Here is a 21,376-nt window from a genome sequence, read left to right as displayed (position 1 = left end):
AAGGAAATTCATCAGATCGAATGGATTTCAAATAGTCTTTCTAATAATCCCAGTTTTAATATTTTACATTAAACTGAAATATTTGAGTAATTGCATACGACAAACGTTTTCACCAGTAAAACTTTGGAGTATTTGACTACCATTATAATCAATTCTATTTTTTCATATAATGAGCTTTGACATTTCGTAGAGTATGTTCGTATAAACATTCTTTAAGGCTCACGCACGTATATTCCTATCACTTCATATAATTGCTTGCTTATCTAAATGAATTTGATTGCTTCCTTTTTATGATAATAAAAGATCCCGATACCCTTTTAGTTTTTTTATACTAGTAAACTTTACATTATTACTTATTTTTACCAGTAGAAGATTAATTTTTTTAGTAAGAGGAGTATGGATATAGTGAGTGAATCAAAAATAAAAAATATTGTATTTTAGTATTTAATTAATTGACCAAGCAACGGGCAGATACTTCATGAAATATTTTTCAAGAATTAAATATATATTACATATATTAAACACACACACACATATATATATATATATTGGGTTGTTGTATCAAATGGAACCCATATATTTTACAACATTTGGAGTGTTAGATTAATTAGTTATTAAACATATAAATTATTTCTTCTCTCGAACAATTGTAATATGAAAAATTAATTTTTCTTGAAAGCCGTAAATACTTACTATATTTAATTCTACTTTTAACGAATTCAAAGTTCGATTGAAAAAGTTACTGTTAAAACGTTTTTAAATTTACTAATAGATTCTCTATTATCGTTATATAAATAATTATAAAATATAATAAAATAAAAAAAAGTAAATTCTGTTTTTTTTTTGAGGCATTATTTTTTAAGAATACATATTTATTTTTTAGTATTAATTTCTAGTATTCAAAATTTACCATGTAGCTGACCAAATGTTGACCTCGTAAACCCGTTAAAAATTCCATGGTGCTTTCCCAAAATAATTAGAGTATTTTGAAACACTTAAAAACAGACCAAAACTTTCCTTATCCAATCCTTTGTTACAAAATGATGTATTCTGTGATATTTTAAGCTTACCGCCTACTTGAACTTTTCCAGAATTTTGAAATCATCACCGCTACGATTTCTTAAAATTTTTATATTCTTTTTTTTTATGAGCTTTTCAACTTAAATGATTTTACGGGACCTTTATTCTGTTACCTGATAGATGAATAAGTCCTTAATTGGGGTTTAGATTCTTATCGACTGTAAACTAGATTCGTAATTCTTGCCAGTACATAAACATTGAATGTAATAATTAATGGGATTACGGGAGATAATCCCAAAATCTAATTTTTTTAAAAATTACTTTTTAAAAAATATTTAAAAATACTTTTTAAAAAGTAATATTTTAAAAGCACAATAAATTATTATTTTTTTAAATATGAAGGTAATTGAATAATTAAGCATTTTCTTGTGTGAAATTTTTATTAAGTGTTTTACGGTATCAGTATAGCAGCAGGAATAACATATACGTAAGCTTCAGCTGTTATTGGATTTTCTCATTGAATCTTTTGAATATTTATGATCACAGAATATTCATACGAAATTAATATTCACGGATCCGTTCTCTTTCCTTTTTTTATAATTTTTATGCCGGCAAAATAAATTGATTTCTTTTTACATTTTCCTCGTTGCTGTAGAATATTTTACAACTTTTTATTTAGTTAAAAAATTTTTATTAAAAAGTAATTCCATTGTATTTTTTGGTCATAATTGTACTTATAAATGTAATTCTTGTTGAACGCATTTTAATAAATTTTTTGGTTAATTTAAACGTGAATTAATTCATGAAAGAAATTTAAATTTTTTTTCTAATAATACTTTGGAGTAAATTGATACAATTATTTTTATGTGTTTTGGCTACTTTCCGTTTTATCCAGTATTATTCAATTTTTTTTTAAAATTATTATTAATTTTTTTATAATTTGCAGTATTTACAAAGAATTTTATTTAGTAATGTCATGAACTTTTAACAGAATATACAAATAAATATAATTAAAAAATTTTAAATATACTAATAATTTTGTTTAAGTAGTCTGTTTGTAGAAGAGGTAGAGGTAGAAGAAGTATAAAAAGGGAGATCTGAATTTAATAAAGCACTAAAAAATTTGAGTGGCGGAAAGGCTCCTAGGCACCAAACTGCAACAGTAACAATCGAAGAGTATAAGAAGGAAGCAGTAATAAAAAAAGGAATCAGACAAGGATGTTCCCTATCCCCGTTACTTTTTAATTTTCATATAGAACTAGCAGTTAATGAGGTTAAAGAACAATTTAAATCTGGACTAACTGTGAAAAGTGAAAAAATAAAGGTGATACGATTTTCAGATGATTTAGTAATTCTAGCCGAGTGTGAAAAATATGTAGAAGAAACAATGAATGTCATGGATGAAGTCCTACGCAAAAACTACTACATGAAAATAAACAAGAACAAAACGACAAAAATGAAATGTAATAGAAGTAAAGTATATGGACCATTAAATATAAAAATAGGACGATAACATATTATGGAGGTAGAAGAATTTATTAAGGTTATTTGGGAAGTAGGATTACTAAATATGGTGGACGAAGTAGGAGCGATATAGGTTGCCGAATAGCACTGGCAAAACGAGCTTTCAATCAGAAATATAATTTATTTATATCAAAAATTAATTTAAACGCCAGGAAAATGTTTTTGAAAGTATGTGTTTGGAGAGTAGCTTTATATGGAAGTGAAACTTGGCGATCGGAGTACCCAAGAAGAAAAGATCTGAAGCTTTGAAAATATGGTGCTATAGGAGAATGTTAAAAATCACGTGGATGGATAAAGTGACAAATGATGAGGTGTTGCGGCAAATTGATGAAGAAAGAAGCATTTGAAAAATTCTAGCTCAAAGAAGAGGCAGACTTAAAGGCCACATCTTAAAGCATCCTGTAATAGTCACTTAGATATTGGTGGCAACAGGGGGCGGCTAGCTTTCAGCCACGTCACTTGGGGCGACCGAAGTAACGTCTTCTAGGCGGTTACCGGTTGCTCTCAAGTGGTAAAAAAAAAAATAAAGATTAAAGGTTAATGGGAAAAAGTTTGCAGGTAGGCAACGTTTGGAAGAAGAAAAACAGATTGCCAGGAATGTAGAGTGTAGGGAATATACCGGAATGAAACAACTAGCACCAGGTAGGGAAGCTTGGAGGGCTGCATCCAGTCTAGTCAAATTTTTACTAAAGACAAAACATTTCTGTAATATTTAGGCAGCAGCATATTTAATAGTAAATTAATTAATGTGAATGTTTATCATTAAAATATGAATGTTTATCTTTAATCACTCAATTTATTCAGAAATTTTGAATACAATTACCTACTTATCGATGAATGAGAAGATTCTGAAGGAAAGAAGTAACAAAATATTGTACATTGTTTATTTTTGTAGTATTATCTTGTTTTCTTTACTGTATAAAATCGTGCATTTTCTGTTTAGCAATCTTGAAGTATTACATAGTTATTTTTTAGTTAAAGTTTGAAAGAGGTTTACAAGAAAAATTGTAAAACATTATTCGGTTATCCTCTTTTTTCTAGTAAAAAAGATACGAAGATACCGTGAAAATTTCAAGCCTCTACCTATAATAGTTTTTGTTGTACATTGATTATGAGTCAGTGACATAATTAATTTTTCAGGACATTCTCTTTTATATAAGTTGATGATGCTCGTCAAAAAATCAAGATTTTTTGTTAAATATTTATAAACAATAAATAATAACATTAATAATAAATTTTAATTAAATTTAATAATTTTTACCTCCTCATATGTACGTTTTAAAGAATATTACGATGCATACTATTAGGCAAGATTTTTATAAAAAAAAGACATTTGAGCTGGTGATATATTGGGAAAAGTTTAGGATTTCTTGCGTTTATTTTGTGATCAATGCAGACTTTTTGCACGAATTAAACACAGATATTGTAATTATTTAGACTATCAAGAAAAGGAAACTCATGTATTTACTTTCAACTTCAACTTCCTGGAATAAGTACAAGGAACAAGGAAATATGGAAAAAAGTAATTTCATGAGCGAAGCATTTTAGAATAAGATTAACACAATAGGTAATTAACTGTCTCTCAGTTTAGAACAAATTTTATGTGAATCGCCAAAAGCGATCGAGACATCAAAAACTCAGTAGAAAATGATTTTCCAAAGTAGGGAACCCAACACTGACCTTATGAAACACCCCTCGCAAACATTTGGAAACGGAGACCATCCTCCAGCGTCTCAGCAGAAATTCACCTGTTATTCAGATATTCATTGACCTGTCTTAAAAGGTACTGCATATGCCCTAATCCCTCAGGGCTGGCAAAGTAGAATTCCACGGTACTGAGCCAAATGAATCCAGACTTTCAGTAGCTCAAGCGTCGAAGTGCCCCTTGTCCTCCATGTTCCACTTCTGGCTTAAGCTGCCCAGCTCAAAATCCTAGAGATGGTCTGTATGGTTGATCTACCCTTAACAAATCCGTATTGATTCGCGTGAATCAATTTCAGTTTAACTTCTTCACAGTATGGACTGCTATCATCCTCTCAACCGGGCTAGCTGTATTTTTCAGCAAACAAAGGGAGCGGTACACTTCAACAGAGTCCTTCTTACTATTCTTAGGGAGGAAGACCATGCATGCTTCCTTCCAGCATGTAGGAAAGACCCGCCTTCCAATTCCCGGTTCACCATATCCACAAGGCTCCACGGGATCTGACTAATCAGGCCCTTGAGCACTCTGGCCGGGATCCCATCATGTCCCAGACTTTTTTATCTTGTATATTCTCAAGTCGACCATTTCTGAAGTGCATGGCTAACTGAAACCCAACCACCAAAGAACACCGGTACCACGATCTAGTATTCAAATCCGTATAAAAGTAACTGTCTTTACTAGGACTTGAACGCTGGAACTCTCGATTTCCAAATGAAGCTGATTTGCGAAGACAAGCTCTTCACTTAACCAAACCGATGGGTTACTGGCAGACGCCTACCAAATCTCTTCATAACGATGTAGATAGCCTGCCCCCAGGGATCATTGTCAAGATCCTCACGTAACTCTCGTAATTTTTGTCGTTTGACGTTCTTGATTTCGATATTGAAGGCTCTCCTGCACTCCCTATACTGTCGGGAAGCCTCCTCGTGATCCTCTCTGCCGGACCGTCATAGACGTTGTATAAGCCTCCTACTCCGTTGAAGGTCATTACCATGGTGGATGCCAAAGGTGGCATCCACCAGTAAACTGGTTTATGATTCCTACGTCCACCTGCTATCCAGGATATCTTGTCCTTGACAAACTCCAGTATCCAACCGTGACTACTGAAGCCCGTCCCGTAGTCTCTTCTTAACTATGGTGTCCACCTAGTGATCAGACAGTCTTGGAGGTAGTCCATGGTCCGTAACTCTGAATGATTGTTCCCGCACCTATAAAAACTAGGTGAGATGGTCTAGGAGATGATGGAGCAGCATCATCTCGCAGCACCGTCCAGGTGCTCAAATCGTGATTCAACCTTCCATCCAAAATGGTTAGATTCAGGATGGATGTGTTCCCTCTAGCTTCAGAAGTTAGCATCCCGTCATTAGTACTATAAAGCCCCATCAGGTGCTTCAATTCCGTAAGGATCTCTTCCTGCCTGTTAATTTAATCACTTCCTGCACAATGGCTTTGCAGTTGAAGTTCCCCATAAGAATAGTTTTCCTAGTTGCTCGGGGTATTGCCTCTTGCTGTATGGATCATGATTTCCTCATACTGGACGATGTCATAATTCGCGTATATATATGCTCCTATGAGCACAGCATCTGCGATTTCTTCCAATACCAGGCCGCTCCTCCTCTCAAACAACCACCAGCCCAGTCTGCAACTAATATCAGAATGTCCACATCACCCTTCTTGTTCGTGCACTATTCATTCTTAGCAGCAACAGCCTTATTCGATTCAGAGGTCAAAATGATATTGACGTCTTATCGGCTCGCGATTTCCTAGAATAATTCATGAGAATGAGGACTTCTATTGGTCTTTGTCAGCAATATCTGCATTTCGTAGATGTCTGGCGCTCTCTGCCTCCCGTCGTACTCCGTATCTGATGTACTCCGTGAAGTTGGGCTTAAAGTTCCCGACCTTGCCACGATTAAAACAGGACTTACTCCTGTTCTTACCATCACATTTTTTGGCCTTATGATCTACAGCCCAACACCTGTAACATTTTTCCACATCTTTGCTAGGAGTAACTTGGCAAGAGACCCAGCCAATCTTTATCCTACCACTCTTGACACTATTAAGGCGCTATTCTGGACGGCACCAATAGCATACATTCATACATATCATCCTCATTTATCCTCTGAAGTAATACCTTGCGGTGGTTTCGGAGGCTAAACAGAAAGGAAGTATTATTCTATTAAATTTAAATTACAGGTAACTGTTTATTAAATCTTGTCTCACATCTATGAGGAAAATATTTCTTAGTAAATGTTAAAACATAATGAACAATAAATAAAATTTTGATTAAGAAACAATATTTTAGTATTAATGTTTGGACAAGTTGCATACGTAGTTGAAAGGGAAGGATTGTGAATGAAGTACTAAATTACAAAATTATAACCCTCGCCAGGTATCGAGAGCCTAGAGTAGCTGATATGGAATATTTAAAATGTCTTAACGAAATTGTCATGCAAAAATCTTGTTAAATATTGATGTAATATAAAACTCATACTTAATTATCTTTAAGCCTTCTTGAAATGATTTAACATAATAACTACGAGTTTTTCTTTTGATTTTTGAAGCGTGACATCTATTAAATGGATTAAAGTTTTGTTTTAACTTTTATTATTATTAAGAAGTAGGCCTGCTACATTACTTTTAATTAAAACTTTTATATTAGTTTTCAGGGTATTCTTGGAAATTCGAGTAATAATGTTATTTGTTTTCTTTCTGAATACTAGTAGCTTTAATAAAAGATCTAATATGAAGTAAGTTGTAAACTGAGTATCGTATAAAATTTGCAGAAATTCAAAAAACAAAACATAAATATTTGAAAAGATTTTAATCAAAAGACACAAGAAAAGATAATAAAAAATTCAAAGTTAGCAACTGTTTTAAATTTTCTACTTACAAACAATTGTTTTTGTTTAAATTGACCAACCACCCTGCATAAAAATTGCTCATGAAGCTCACAATCACATAAATAAAATTTACATATAATATATAAAAGTTAATTTTTCTTCGTACATTTAAATATTTATCATGTTAACTTGTACTTTTTTTATGTGAACTAACAAGGTAGCTAGAATAAGAGTAGAGATACGTAAAAGTTAGGATCTATAACAGAAAGGAATGAAATAAGGATATCCATGTTGCTTTTCAAGATGTATACATAAGAGGCAATAAAGGAGTAGATAGAAAAATTTGAGAGCGGAGTTCAATACAAACAGATAAAACGAAGATGTTAAGATTCGCTGATGACATTGTTCTTTTGATGGAAACGAAAAAGTTTAGAAGAAATACCGAATACCGTGGATTTATTGCTCAGAGAGACATTCAGTCTGAAAATAAACAATATAAAAACAAAGGCAAGTGCAAAAGAAAAGAGTGAAATTGACAATTCTAATATTGATACAACATTAGTAACAGATATTTCGGAAATTTTGTTTATAAGATGAAAATATTAGTTTATAAATGTAAAATTAATCTTTAAATGCAGCTAGCTATTTAACTGTCTTACGCAGATATCTAAAGATTAAATTAATAAAATTACATATGTGTACAAGTTAATGTACTAACAAAATCAGCCCAAAATAAAGTTTGAAATTATGTTTGAATGTATCAAATACCCATAAGAACTATATACATATTTATCTGAAAATTAAGGCTTCACAGAAACTAATGTGCTCTAGGATACTCAGGAAAATAATGAATAGCAATGATGTTTAGGTATTGAAGTTTGTAAAATTTGAAAAATATTGTAAAGTTTGAAGATAAATGTGGAAGAAAGACCAGAATTTAGGAAACTTTATAAAAAAAATTAATAGGTTGGTTGAGGATTTCTAAAGACTATATTATCATATACATTTAGGTTAAATTAAATTAACAGAAGAGAGAATAATGAAAAATAGAATAATGTAAAAAACCGTCAAACGCTAATCCCAATACATGGAAATAATAGAAAAAAAAATGTTCGATTTAAATGAGAACTCTTCCATAATTTCTTACTTTACCGTAAAACAGTGCTTTGATCTAATGAGATTAAATTTAATTTTGAACATTGAACATGTGGATCAGCTTCTACTTTTATTTTTAAAAATACTGGCAGCAACTGACTAGTTAGGTCACATCCCTAACATTAGGGATCTCATACTTCATCTGTATTTGCGAACCACAATTTAAAAAAATGATATATTTTCTGAAGAAAAAAAATGAGTAAAATGACACAAAAATGGATGAGCATTCATAACAGATAAAGATGGATGCATGCTCTTTGGAAAAATAAATAAACATATTACAATATTGGAAAGAAGAGAAACTCTGAGAGTTTGAAATAATTAGTGAGATAATTCAGTGAAAAGAAATTGACGATGATTTCAGGGAAAAGGTCTAAACTACGTTTTAGCCAGAATAAAATAACACTGTAAGCATTTTAAGCAAGAATAAGACGGCAGGATCAAAATGAGTTTAATATATTTCGTCTTTTATCCTTTCACCTCTTTACATCCGGATTTTTTTTTTTTTTTACTTAGTATTCAACTGGATTTATGAGTTAATATCGTTAAAAAAACGGAACTCTACTAGTCTATTAAAAAAATTTAATATTCAGGGTTTTTAGTAATGTTGTATATTGTTGCCACATATTTGCCTAATTTAATATTGGCGGCCGAATACGATATAGCAACTCAGATGCGAACTGGCGCAAAGTATACGGACGCGCTGATACAGCATCACTACCGCTGCGCAGATGACCGCGCAGTTCTCCCAACATGATAATAATAATAGAGCGTTCACACAAGAGTGAACGCAATTCATCGACGACCCTCACCTGGAGAAGACCAAGAAGAAGAAGAGGAAGATGGAAGTTCCCTGGCCGGCTCAACGTTGGACCTCCCGGCGGATGCCAACATCCCCGCCGGAGTAGCATGCCTGGCCGGTCCGCCGAGGGAGTCGCTGGACGTGGATGCTACCTTCCTGCTTCAACTCCAGCTCAACGGGCTTCAATCGCCCTGGCCGGCGGACTCAGCAGCAGTAGCCGGCGCAGCGTGGGATTGCTCGGGGAGAACAGCCTCGGCCGCACCGGCGAAGGACGACCGACGCCGACCCGATACTGCGGGGTTCTGGGCGGCCACCATTGTCACGCTGTGGCAGTGGGGACTCAACTGCCGCTGATGGAAAGCCCAGTCGGAATTCAATGGACGAGCCGCAACTTCCCGACTTCGCCGGAGACCAGCTTCCGGACCGAACTGCTCTTCTCAGAGCTAACGCAAACGAACGGTCTTTTCAGGGCCACTACAAGGTTATGGATTACGAACCGTCGAAGCCATTCGACGACTACAGCCCTTCTTAGGGCTACCCTAAGGTTAGAAATTACAACCAGCTGTCGAAGCCAATCGACGACAAAGACGGCTATTTTCAGGGCCACCATAAGGTTATGAAGTGCCACGTGCCGTTGAAGCCATTCGGTGACAATATTTTAGTATTGCTTTAGTTGGAAAAGAAGCCTTCAGATCTTCAGATGACCTTCAGATAGCAGCGGTCGACTACCTCACCCTGTCATTCAATCACAACTAACAGTGATAAGATTACGGAAGTCTTTATGAGATTTCAAAATATTACTTCTCGGCCTTTCGTCCGTAGGTCCAGGGTTCGAACCCCGGTGAGGCATAGCATTTTTTCATACGCTACAAATTTCCATCGGGTTAATGACCATAGCATTTGATGTCCATAAAACTCAAAAAAAAAAAAAAAAAAAAAAAACATTATGAAGTATATAATATTTATCAAAATTTCTGGATCATAATAGAACCGGAAAATAAATAATAAGGAATTATTGAATCAACTATTACTTCTGGTAAATTGGACAAAATTAAACAATCGTATGAAGAGACTAGTTGAATATAATTCTAGAAATTTTAATATTTATTGAATATCTAACTTTTAATTGCAATGAGGGTTAAAATTTTAGAATCTCTAATGCCTAAATTTAAGGAATGTTACTGTAAAATGAATATAAATATAAATCAATTAGTATTGCTAAATATTACATAATCTTTTAGTGAACTGTAGAATTTATTACTTCATATTAAAGACGAAATTATCAAAAAATAAAATGTAGGAAAGTAAAATGTATATAAAATATTCTACGACAGAACAAGACTGCTATTCTAAACTTCAATAATTCGCAGTTTTTTTTAGTATAGGTCAATTGAAAAAATTAATACTGGTAATTTCAGTGTAAATTAAACATTGATTTTAAATTAAATTAGGAAAGTTGTATATAACAATACTTTCGTTGTAGACCTTTAATTCTAAATAAATTATTACAAAGGATTATATTGTTACATTATATATACTTATATTGCCATATCGGAGAATAAACAATAAATTGTTTATAAATGTTCTTTTATTTTGTGGTAAAATTTTCTAACCAGTACATAGGGATAGAATAATAAGTAGCAAGAATAAGCGAATGCTAATTTTAATTAAACAGTACAATAAAGAAAGTTTTAAATTTTTTAATGTAATTTTTTGTCGGACATGAGGTAACTTCTCTTCAGTTGGACTTTCCTCGATTTAGATGATTTAGGTTGTTCCAGATTTCGACTCTACTTTTTTCATATTAATATTTAATATTATTATTTAAAAGTTTAACTTATAATTACAATATTTTATGAAAAAATTATTTCTTTACCTCCCTTTTTCTTATTTTTGAGTTACTGTAATTATATTGTACTTTATTTATATTAGTATAATATATTTGTTCAAAAATGCAGATAAATGTAATAACTATATAAAACGCAAAAAAATGTGAATTACTTATTAACCAAAATTATCAAATAATTGTTTAAAAATTTATAATTTTTATTTTTTCTAGTATGTTTTAAAATTCAAATTTTCTATAAATATTTAAATGAATGTACAAAAATTATACAATACATTAGTTTACATTGAGAATGGATTCAGGTAAAATTGGAGAACTCAGCTGGAATTGTAAATGAGTAGAATTCGTACCCTTAAGCAATTTTAATCTTCGTTAGGGTTTATTTCACATCAAGGACACTTTAATTGGTGAAAACAAAAGGTTTAGTGAAAGTCCCCATCCCTTTGTGTACGTTTTAACTTACCTAGATGTACCCGACTCTTATTAGGAAAATGTCGACGTTCTTTGTACTACTGCAATGAAGATATAAAAATCCTTTTTTACACTTCCGTCTCAGTAATATATCCGGTTTAAATCTTTTTTTGTGTTCTTTCATCTATAAAGTATTTTTCATCTATTTTTTTAATTTGGAGAGTATTCGTTCCATTAAAATCAAAGAAAGAGGAACTTATTCAATAAAAAAAACAATCGCAAAGTGATATTAACGTCATAAATTTTCATCTTGATTACAATTTATTTTATAATGTTTCCTGTATGAGGTTTTCAGGATAGCAATATAAAAGGTAATGAGTCATAAAAAGTGTAAACATTATTCCTAGCATCTGCTCTTAAAAATTACAATATTAGAACGATAAAAAATTAGTAATGCAATATCTTTCAGTATTGGCACTGTATTTTTTCAGACACTGAATTTTATTTATTGGTGAATAAAAATTATGCAAGTGGAAAAGATTTTGTGTTGTCTATTAAATTCAGTAATTAATGAAAAACTTTTATTTTTGGTTTATTAATCAATAAATTTGATTAAAATGTTAAGTATGTATCAAAACAGCACGCAAAATTTTACTACATTAAAAGTAATTTTTGCCTATTATCACTTCCTAAAATTAAAAATCACAAATGTTGTCCTACTACATGCTGAAAACCAGTTATGTTTATACGCGAGCACCAGAATGATCTTAAAATAATGACATTAAAATAATGTTTGATTTATTTAAAAACAAGATTTAGTAGTTTCTGTTGACGAAACTACTAAAAAATTCAAGTTTGGATGACCGTATTTGTCGTAATAATCCTTATTATATGTGATTCTTATTGTCTGTCGATTGACAGACAACTTACTTAACTTTTCTTTTATATCCGATTTTGGTATTTTTATTTTATATAACGTAAAACTCCTCTTTTAACTAGTGTAAAAAAGCCCCCAGCCATTTTTGAAACTTTTCAGCCTTTTATGCAATATTTATATTTAAATTACTACGAAAATGTTATAAAATTTGGAAATACAACATGCTGATTACAATTCATGTTAATTTTTTTTTTATAAAATTCTACAAACCGTTTCTTTAAACTATATTTCGAATGATGATAAATAATCTGTTATACTTTATTTCCGCGTTTACGTTGAGTTTATAATGTTATTGATTGGGAAATGAATATATTAAGGAAATAATATTTCATGAGAATATGTATTTATCTTAAAAATGCCAAACAACATTAATTAAGGGAAAGTAAGAGAGAATTAAGTAAGAAAAATTAATTAAATAAGAGAAAATCAATAAGGATTTAAATAAGAGTACATCTCTTATGCAAATTAATAAAATTTGATTATTAAGGAAATATCTCTTAAAAAAATAAAGTTTTTTATTTAGGCTGTAAAAATAAAAAGCCGTCATTAAAAGCCAAATATCAAATTTAAAAGAGCACAAAATATGTAAAAAATGACTTTCACACAGGAACAAAAATCGTCTTATCAAATATAGATTTTATTATAAAAAAGTTTATTGTAACTTAACTAATCGGAAAGGTTATTAAAAAATAATTTTTAAAACAAGAACATATTGTAACAATTTTTAAAGAATGAAGTTTAAGGTTAAGAATATAACAAGAGAAATTAAAGCAAATAATTCAAAATATAGAATCAACCTATTATTAAATTAAAACACTGACGCTCAATAAAAAAGAATAATATAATAAAACAGTCAAATGAGCATTGAAGAAAATATTTTACCCCTAGTAAATATACGTGTTTATTTACATGTAAATTTAACCATATACTAGGCTTTACACGGGTCATATTTTGTCTCCCAAACGAAGTGATTATCTCCACCAATTTTTTTCTGGCAGAACTTCTTAACTTGTGTTTAGACAATCCCGGGATTCGTAATAATTGAACATCCATTTCATTCGTGAATGTAACGAGTTGAAGAATAGATACACAGTTTCTGGTATTTCCAAAATTTTATGCAGTTCAACAGTTCTGATACAGTTGAAACTTCAAAATTTCACGTTATTATGGATATACGAAAACGATTTCGTCGTGTAAAGCCTGTTATCAGGTGATTCATTAATATTCATATGTCGAAGGAAAAATTTGTTTCAATATTTATCTTAGTAAGACAATTTTTTATATATGTTTGAGCATGTGAACAAGAAATTATTTGTTTGGTAATGTACTGCCCCCTTCCTCAAAGGATAATTTCGTCTTTTCAAAGTTTAGACAGGACGGAAAAATCCTTTCTGTTATCTATTTGGGTGAATTTTGGCTGAATTCTGAATCCTTTTTCACAGCCTCTCTAATAGTAGATTGTCCATTTCTTTTCAGGTATTCTACCTCCGTATCACTGATCCCTTCTTAACCGTGAATATTTTTTTTTAGATCCCCATTAGAACCAATTTAAGCTTATAAGATCATGTAGAATTCAAAGCCTTTCACTTTTAGTGAGCAAACACAGTATTATATTTTTAGTATTTCTAGAAGTAGAGCAATCAATGATTTTGTAAGATCTTTATTTAAAAAAAGATTTCTGTTTCAAGAATAAAAACTCACTTTACGGTAAATAGTGGCAGTACTGAAATTAATAAAAAAAATAATTTCTTCGATTATCTTTTTTAATTATCTTTATAAAAGACTTTCTAATTTTCTAAGATTAGTAAAACCTTTTTTTATTCGCTTATAAAATAACAAAAGAATACTTAATATCAGTTAGGTTCTTTTAGTAGTTCGCTTTTCTTAGCGACCATTTATTTTTATTAGTGTATTACATGTAAGTATAGCAGAGAGAAATGGAAGAAAGTGGTTGAAAGAAGATGAACTTGGAAGTTCAACAAAAGTAGTTTAGTTGGTTGAAATAAGCTGATTCAGCTGAAATGAAGTGAACGGAATAGGGATGAGAATAAGAAACGATGTGAAACAAGGGCAACCGATAGGTTTTACTGTTTAGGGAAGGATAATATTGGTCAGTTTACTTTTGTTGTAGTACTTCTTATAAGTATTATTGTAGAAAAACGTATTTAAGCAAAAATCGAAGTTAGAATGTTAGTGGGGGGGTAATTATGCTATTATTAATGTTGCTATACAATACTTTATAAATGTTGAAACCTACTTTTTTATTTTCATTATATTATTGATAAGTTTGTTGTTTTTTTGTGTTTTTTAATTGAATGACTGTGTGTAATTTTAAGAGGATGAAAGTGTTAAATTTAAGATGTGATTTTCGGGTACGAAGGTAATTACTGATGAAGAAGAACTACGCCTAACTCCATGAAATCTCAACAACAAGTCACAGTAACTGGTGCAACGGAGAAGGGAGTTAAATGTTTTGTTAAACAATTTCAGAAACGGTATTACAGTAATTAAATATATGGCTGTAATTTTAGTTATTTTGTCTTAAAAATCACATTGCTTTAAACGGTGTATATTGCTTAATATTAAATTTCCCACACAACATGGAATAGTAACTTCTCTATCAAAACGAAAACTATCTTTTTTCCCAAGAATTCATCATTTATAGCCAATCTTTCTTTTAACATGTCCTTTAAGTTTCCACATATGTAGGAAATTAGACACGAATATAGAAGTAAAGTTTAACAAATGACCATTGTAAAGAATTAAACTGCGTAACTCGGACGATAAATTCTTTTTCTAACAGTGCTTTATGACATTTGTAATAATAAAAAATTATTGAAATAAAGAAATCATTAATTTTTGTGAATATCTAAAAAAAAACAACATGCAAAGTGCATCTCAATGAGTGAAAGAAATTCAATATTTTCCATGTACGGTTTTAGAGTTTTTCAATTATAATTTTTTCTCTTTTGTTAAAATATCTTTTCGACAAGTACAAATATATAATTTATTATATTTTTGTTCAAAACGTACTTAAAGTATATGCATATTTATGTATAATCGTACTTTAGTAATATTCATTAGCTGCTTTTTTACTGATGGATTAATTTACCACAAAAGCTAACATGGAGCTTTGCATATGAGAATATGAAAATGGAAATTTTTAGCGTTTGAAAAATGCCATTCCTGTCCGGGATACGAACCTGGCACCTCCGGATGATAGACGAAGATGCCAACTCTCTGTCACGGAGAACTGCGCTTCACATTTTTTTTTTCTTTTCAGTAATTACCAATTTCTATTCACGAATTAGAGAGAGACTGTACCTTCATATTACGAATTTTACTTTGATCATCAATCCATTTATAAGAAATTAAAAATTAGACCTTAATTAGTAAGTAATAAAATCAATCTATTCTTTATTTTTAGGTATCATGGATTCGAACTAAGGATTTACATATATTATCTTCTAGTTTTTTCATATTCACATCCGATTCTCGATTTTCTGTTTCTCATCCGGATGGAGATTCAGCTTCTTGGGATTTAAAAATAAAAAGTGCTCGTCCTGCAGATCAAGGGCTATACGAGTGTCAAGTTAACACAGAACCTAAAATGAAACAAGCTGTTATGCTAACCATTACTGGTACGTATTTTTTGTAAAATATATCAGACAACTGATATTGTATAATCTGACTTTACATGTAGGAATTTTTATTTTTATACATATGTATCCATCTAGATTTGCACTAAACTAAGTAAACAAAAAATACGGGTTACCAGCTATTAGGTATGTCTATTAAAAATTAACAACACCCTGCTGTTTTTTATTCTTCTTCAAATGTATTGACTATGTTTTTAAAGAATAAAAAGTTTTTAAAAACTTTAAGAGTATAAAGACTTTGCTTCTAGTACTTTTTCTTTTTTTTTGCCTAAATTTTCCCGTTATAATGAAGTTAAATCGCTCAAAAACAGAAAAAATTGATCTAGAATGTAAAATAATAGATAATTTACAAAATGTAATTACGCTCAAAGATATATTTATAATAGCATATTCTTAATAATTAAATCCTGCAAAAGAATATATAATACAGTTTTTCACATTTAAATTTTATTTTTGTTCAAATTTAGAATGTACAATTATTAAAAAAATTATAGTAAAAATTGACAAGAAGTTAAGTTAATGTAAGAGATTTTTTTTTAAATTTAAATTTAGAAATGTAAAATTTATGTCATATTACAAATTAATAATGATGAGAGTTCATGATCTTCCGACCAAAAAAAATTTTCGTATAAATTTTTACATTAGAAAACTAACATGTATACGGTACGTAATTAGTAACTGAACTTATTATATAAACAACATACAGTAAATTAACCAAACTTTACAAGCCAAAATTATTACGAGAAGTCAACTTAACATAAAATGTAAATATCATGGAAAAATTAATAAATAAAATAAAAATATTAATAAATGGCTGAAATGAAAGAGGAATATATATAAATTTTACTAAATTTTTAAGTAAATAATCATTTTTCAACTGATACGTCATCGAGAACAGATAATTTAGATTAAGAATAATTCTTAATGAAAAACATTTAATTATTACCTTTTTTCAGTTACAGCCCTATAAGTTGAACAGCTGATATTAACTTGACAAGTTTAATGTAACTAGATCCTTGTCATAACTTTATTTTAATTAACTATTTTCATTTTCATATCATGTATCGAGTTATTAATAAACATGAAAGTAATAATAATAATTACTTATCTTGATGTCTGCGAATTTTCAGTTGAAAGTTTTCGTCGATTAATTAAGCTATCCTTTTTTAAATATGGCGTCCTTCTTAATAACATGATAACTGTTATTGAAGATTGTATTTGATTCTTAACCGTGCAAAAATCGAAGAGATGGCGTTATAGTGATGATTCTTCTATTTCATCGGTCGGTGCAAATAAATTTAGAAGAACCACCCAGCACAAAACAAAAAATTCTACCAATATTCATATTTTTAAAGAAATTCAATCCAGGGCAATTTATCAAATAGGTTTAAATAATTATCACTCACTGGTGAAGAATGTATGAAAGTGAAAGAGTAGGAGGAGGAAGAAAACATTGTGGAAAAATAGAAGACTCTCGTTATAAATTTCCTTAACATTAACGAAGTTTTAAAATTATAGTTACTCTCGAGAAAGCTAGAAATAAATTATACTCATACAAGCTAAAAATTAGAAAATTAAATTCAAATAAAATTGATGCCCAAATTCACAAAATCATACTATTGTCAACGCTAAACCTGAGAACTGTGATATTAGTTTTCATAATTATCAGTTATCACCAACAGATGGTTCAGGGTAATTCTTAAAAGCATGTATTACATAGCTTGTCTCGATGATATTAAGCTTGAAATAAAGAATAAAGACCACACAGTGTTTCTCATTTTTAATATACGACATAGAATTTCAAAGAAGCCGTCAATATTTTTTTGTTGGCCTTCAAAGCAACATTAACAACATAGATATACTTCATGCTAAAATTTCTTTTGAAATGTTCCACGTTAAAATTAAATGTTGTTTATTGTCTAAGGTGCTAAGGTTATGAACACTGAAAAGTGTACGGTAGACACCCATTTTGGAGCGTCAAGTCCGCAACTGACTGAAAGTCTCCAATGAAGGATAGTAGTACTTAAGCCACGCACTTGACCCACGCAAAAAACCCATTTTGTGCGTGGGTAAAAAAAAAAACCACTTGTAACTTCAGACTGAAAATTGAAACCGATATTAATAATTTTTTAGACTATTTAACTAAGAAAACCCAGGCTGTATCAGACTTTCTACATCCTACGCAATGTAATAAAGACAACATTTATAATACAAAAATATATATTCCAATGAACATTAAAAATTTAATCCCTCAAACACGTAGCCTAAGATCAGTATGACAGATTTTGCGAAGTCACTTGGGCAAAAAAAAACTACAACTATGCATTATCTTCAAAGAATACTACAAAATATTTCAATAAATTATTGTAAGAATATCTGGAATAACTGTCTCCAAACGACAACACCTTTTTTTGTAGAGGTCGCTAAAACGTTTGATACGTTTAAATTTTTCTGATGGCAATTGGACAAGAAGCCAAAAAGGAAAACGCGAAGGATTTACGCATCATTTTTCAAATATATTTATTTAATCTTTCCTTTCTAATCCAAACAATGATGAGATCTTTGAGTTTCTTTCGTCTCTATTTCAAACTTTTATCTCCTCTCTTAAAACATTTCTTACGAAATTTCTTAAACCGTTAATAGAAAATTACTTTTTTTTAAATCTCCAAATTTGGACATCATTACTGGAAGTACATTGAAATAATTGCCACAAAATTACATTTAGAATAATTAATTTGTTTTGTAACGCCATTATCAAAATTGAAAATTTCGTAAAACTACGTAATATAGAAGAAATCATCTGCGGTTCTAAATCCAGGTACAATATCTAATGATATTACATTATATTGGCTGACTAGCTTACTACATGTACTTTCAAAAATTTTCAAAACGAACTTCTACTTAAAAAATTATAATCTTTTTATGTCATAACGACATACCTGGCCACCAGTCTGGTTTTCAAGCAGTGATTAGTACCATCAAATAGATTCATTGTGTTGTCTATTATTTAGATTCCTTTAGAAGCAAAATATTCTAGTCTCCTGATTTTTTTTACATTTGGCAAACCTTCCATAAAGGGTGTCACATCGAACATTTATTTCAATTCAAACCGACCTTTAGTGTTCAAATCCTTAGTGTTTAACATTTTCAGTTTCTTTTTAAGTAATAGATATTTAATGGTTAAATTCCAAACTGAATCGTCTCAAATATTTTCACAAATACAGGGGTTCCTCAAGGGAGTTCTATTTTCGAACCTGTTCTCTATATTCACCACCGATAAGTCTGCCCCTCGTAAGCAATAAAATATCTACTTTTGCTGATGAAATCGCTGTACAAGCAACTCAAGAGCCACCAGATACCGCGTCACAGTATCTTCAAAAACAGTTAAACAACATTGAAGTATGGCAGAAGTTAAGGCGTATAAAATATAACTAAAATAAAAGTACACGTGTTACTTTCACTTTCCGAACAAACATCTGCCCACATGTTACACTGAATAACATTCACTTACCACGATTTGGTTCAGCAAATTATTCAAAAGTTCACATTTGGACAAAAAGGAAAGAAATAGATACTAAAATTGGTATATATGGTGGATTTTAAATAAAAACTCAAAATTTTCTCTGACAAGTCAAGGATTTGCAAAGCAATCCTTAAACCGAAATGGACCTATGGTATCCAGTTATGGTGAACCTCAATAACGTTTAATAAGAGTAAGTTTGCAATCAAAAGATTTACACACCTCCAAACATTCATCTTGGTTGATTGCAAATAATATTGTATATCGAAACTTATATATATATTTACCTATATATTACCTTATATTAATTTACCTATAGTTGCAGAAGAGATGTCAAGGTTTGCTTCAAAGTGTACTCAAGACTCAATGATCATCCAAATGTTCTGGCAAATAACCGATTGTAAAACAGTGAATCAACGTTTACGGCGTTTACATCTTGCTTGCTTTTTGTTAAATTAAATGCTTGTAAGAATTAACATATAGGGTACGAATATATAGGTAATTATATGTTAAGTGCTGTTAAGTTGTTCTTCTTCAAGACATTTATAATCATTCTCACCTTATCTATTTGTTGTTACAAAGGAACAGGTTATAAATATCTAACTAATTGTGTTCACAGAAATGTTATTAATTTGTTTAGAATTTATACATTATTAATTGGTATAAACTATGAGTAAATTAATTTCCATTTTATTACCTGAAATGTAGATATTAGCCAAAACGCAGTATCAGTAAATACTTTTCTTGAGATATTCAGATGAACTGGTAGACGCAACTGCAGTTTTTAAGTAATTCTGTATCTCAACTTAATAATCATTATTGTTATAAGTTTCGATGCTATGTATTACTTTTTAAACTATATTTTATATTACAATTTATTACATAGACCACCTACTATAATTACAAGGAATCACTTTTTAATTTGTTTTTTAATTCGTACGTTTTTTTAAAATAAAATGATAATTCAAAATTATTAATAAATGACTTTTTGAATGCATTCACGGAATATTCATATTCTTCCTTTTCAGAAATTGAACTAGGAGATTCCCCAATGGATATTTATTCGAACGATAGGAGAAACAGCAGTAAGTAAAGTGCAAAAAAATAATTACTGTAGTATCTATTTTTATCATAATACAAATTTTTTAATTATAATTTTAAATATTAATTATAGTTTTAAATATTAATTATAGGTAGTTTTTAAATATTTTTTGATATAATAAACATTATAATAGTTATTTTTTTTTTAATTATCATGTGAAATATAATAGTAGATCTTCTTTACCTTAAAACATAAATACAGAAAAATCTGTACCCATTTGAAATTTATATAACTGAATTCCCTTATTACGTATATTGAAATACTCAAAGCATAAATTGATAGTTATCGTATAAACGTAACTGATCGTAATTATGTTTAATGCAATAACCGACAGGTACAGGTGACCTGAAGCAAGAAACAAATCAATCACGAAAATTAAATAGCCATTCCCAAAAACAACGTTCCCTGCCAAGATTATTAGTGAAGATGAGAATTTTAGTGATTTATTTGCGAATTGTTACTCAGATATTTACATCTGCAAATCAGTATGTCATCATGCCCTCCGTAATGACAGTGATTTAGCCTCATAACAGGAAAATGTCTTTACTATTTACACAGCAGGGGCTGTCTTTTTAGTAACCACTGAATTAATGTAGGAGAATCCAACTATGACTAAAAGGTATAAAGTATTGCGTACCTTAGATAGTCTATCATGAGAATATAAAAATTAGGACAGATAATTTCAAACAATAATATTCAACAACGTCGAAGAAATATATTTTATATACTGTTACTACTCAGTAGGTGAAAAAGGTGTATTTACTTTCCGTAAATATGTATTAGCCGTGACAATATATTTACTATTATTGTATATTTACCTTAATGGTAATCGTAAAACTACGAGTGCATTTGAAT

At 30.3% G+C, this 21,376-nt stretch overlaps 1 protein-coding gene across 3 annotated transcripts in view; it reads left to right on the top strand.

The window, feature by feature from the left end:
- LOC142325557 (uncharacterized) overlaps positions 1-21,376 on the top strand; it is a 387,407-nt gene that overhangs the window by 291,449 nt on the left and 74,582 nt on the right. For all 3 annotated transcript variants that reach the window (XM_075367460.1, XM_075367450.1, XM_075367470.1), the window contains exons 4-5: positions 15,668-15,881; positions 20,448-20,504. In XM_075367460.1, coding sequence (XP_075223575.1) covers positions 15,668-15,881; positions 20,448-20,504 — 271 coding nt within the window. The remainder of the gene's footprint in view (positions 1-15,667; positions 15,882-20,447; positions 20,505-21,376) is intronic.

The sequence above is a fragment of the Lycorma delicatula genome, chromosome 1 (assembly GCF_047948215.1).
Source record: "Lycorma delicatula isolate Av1 chromosome 1, ASM4794821v1, whole genome shotgun sequence".
In the NCBI taxonomy this organism is placed as follows: Eukaryota; Metazoa; Arthropoda; class Insecta; order Hemiptera; family Fulgoridae; genus Lycorma; species Lycorma delicatula.
The sequence above is the reverse complement of the archived record's forward strand: the minus strand, read 5'-3'. Positions and strand labels throughout refer to the sequence as shown.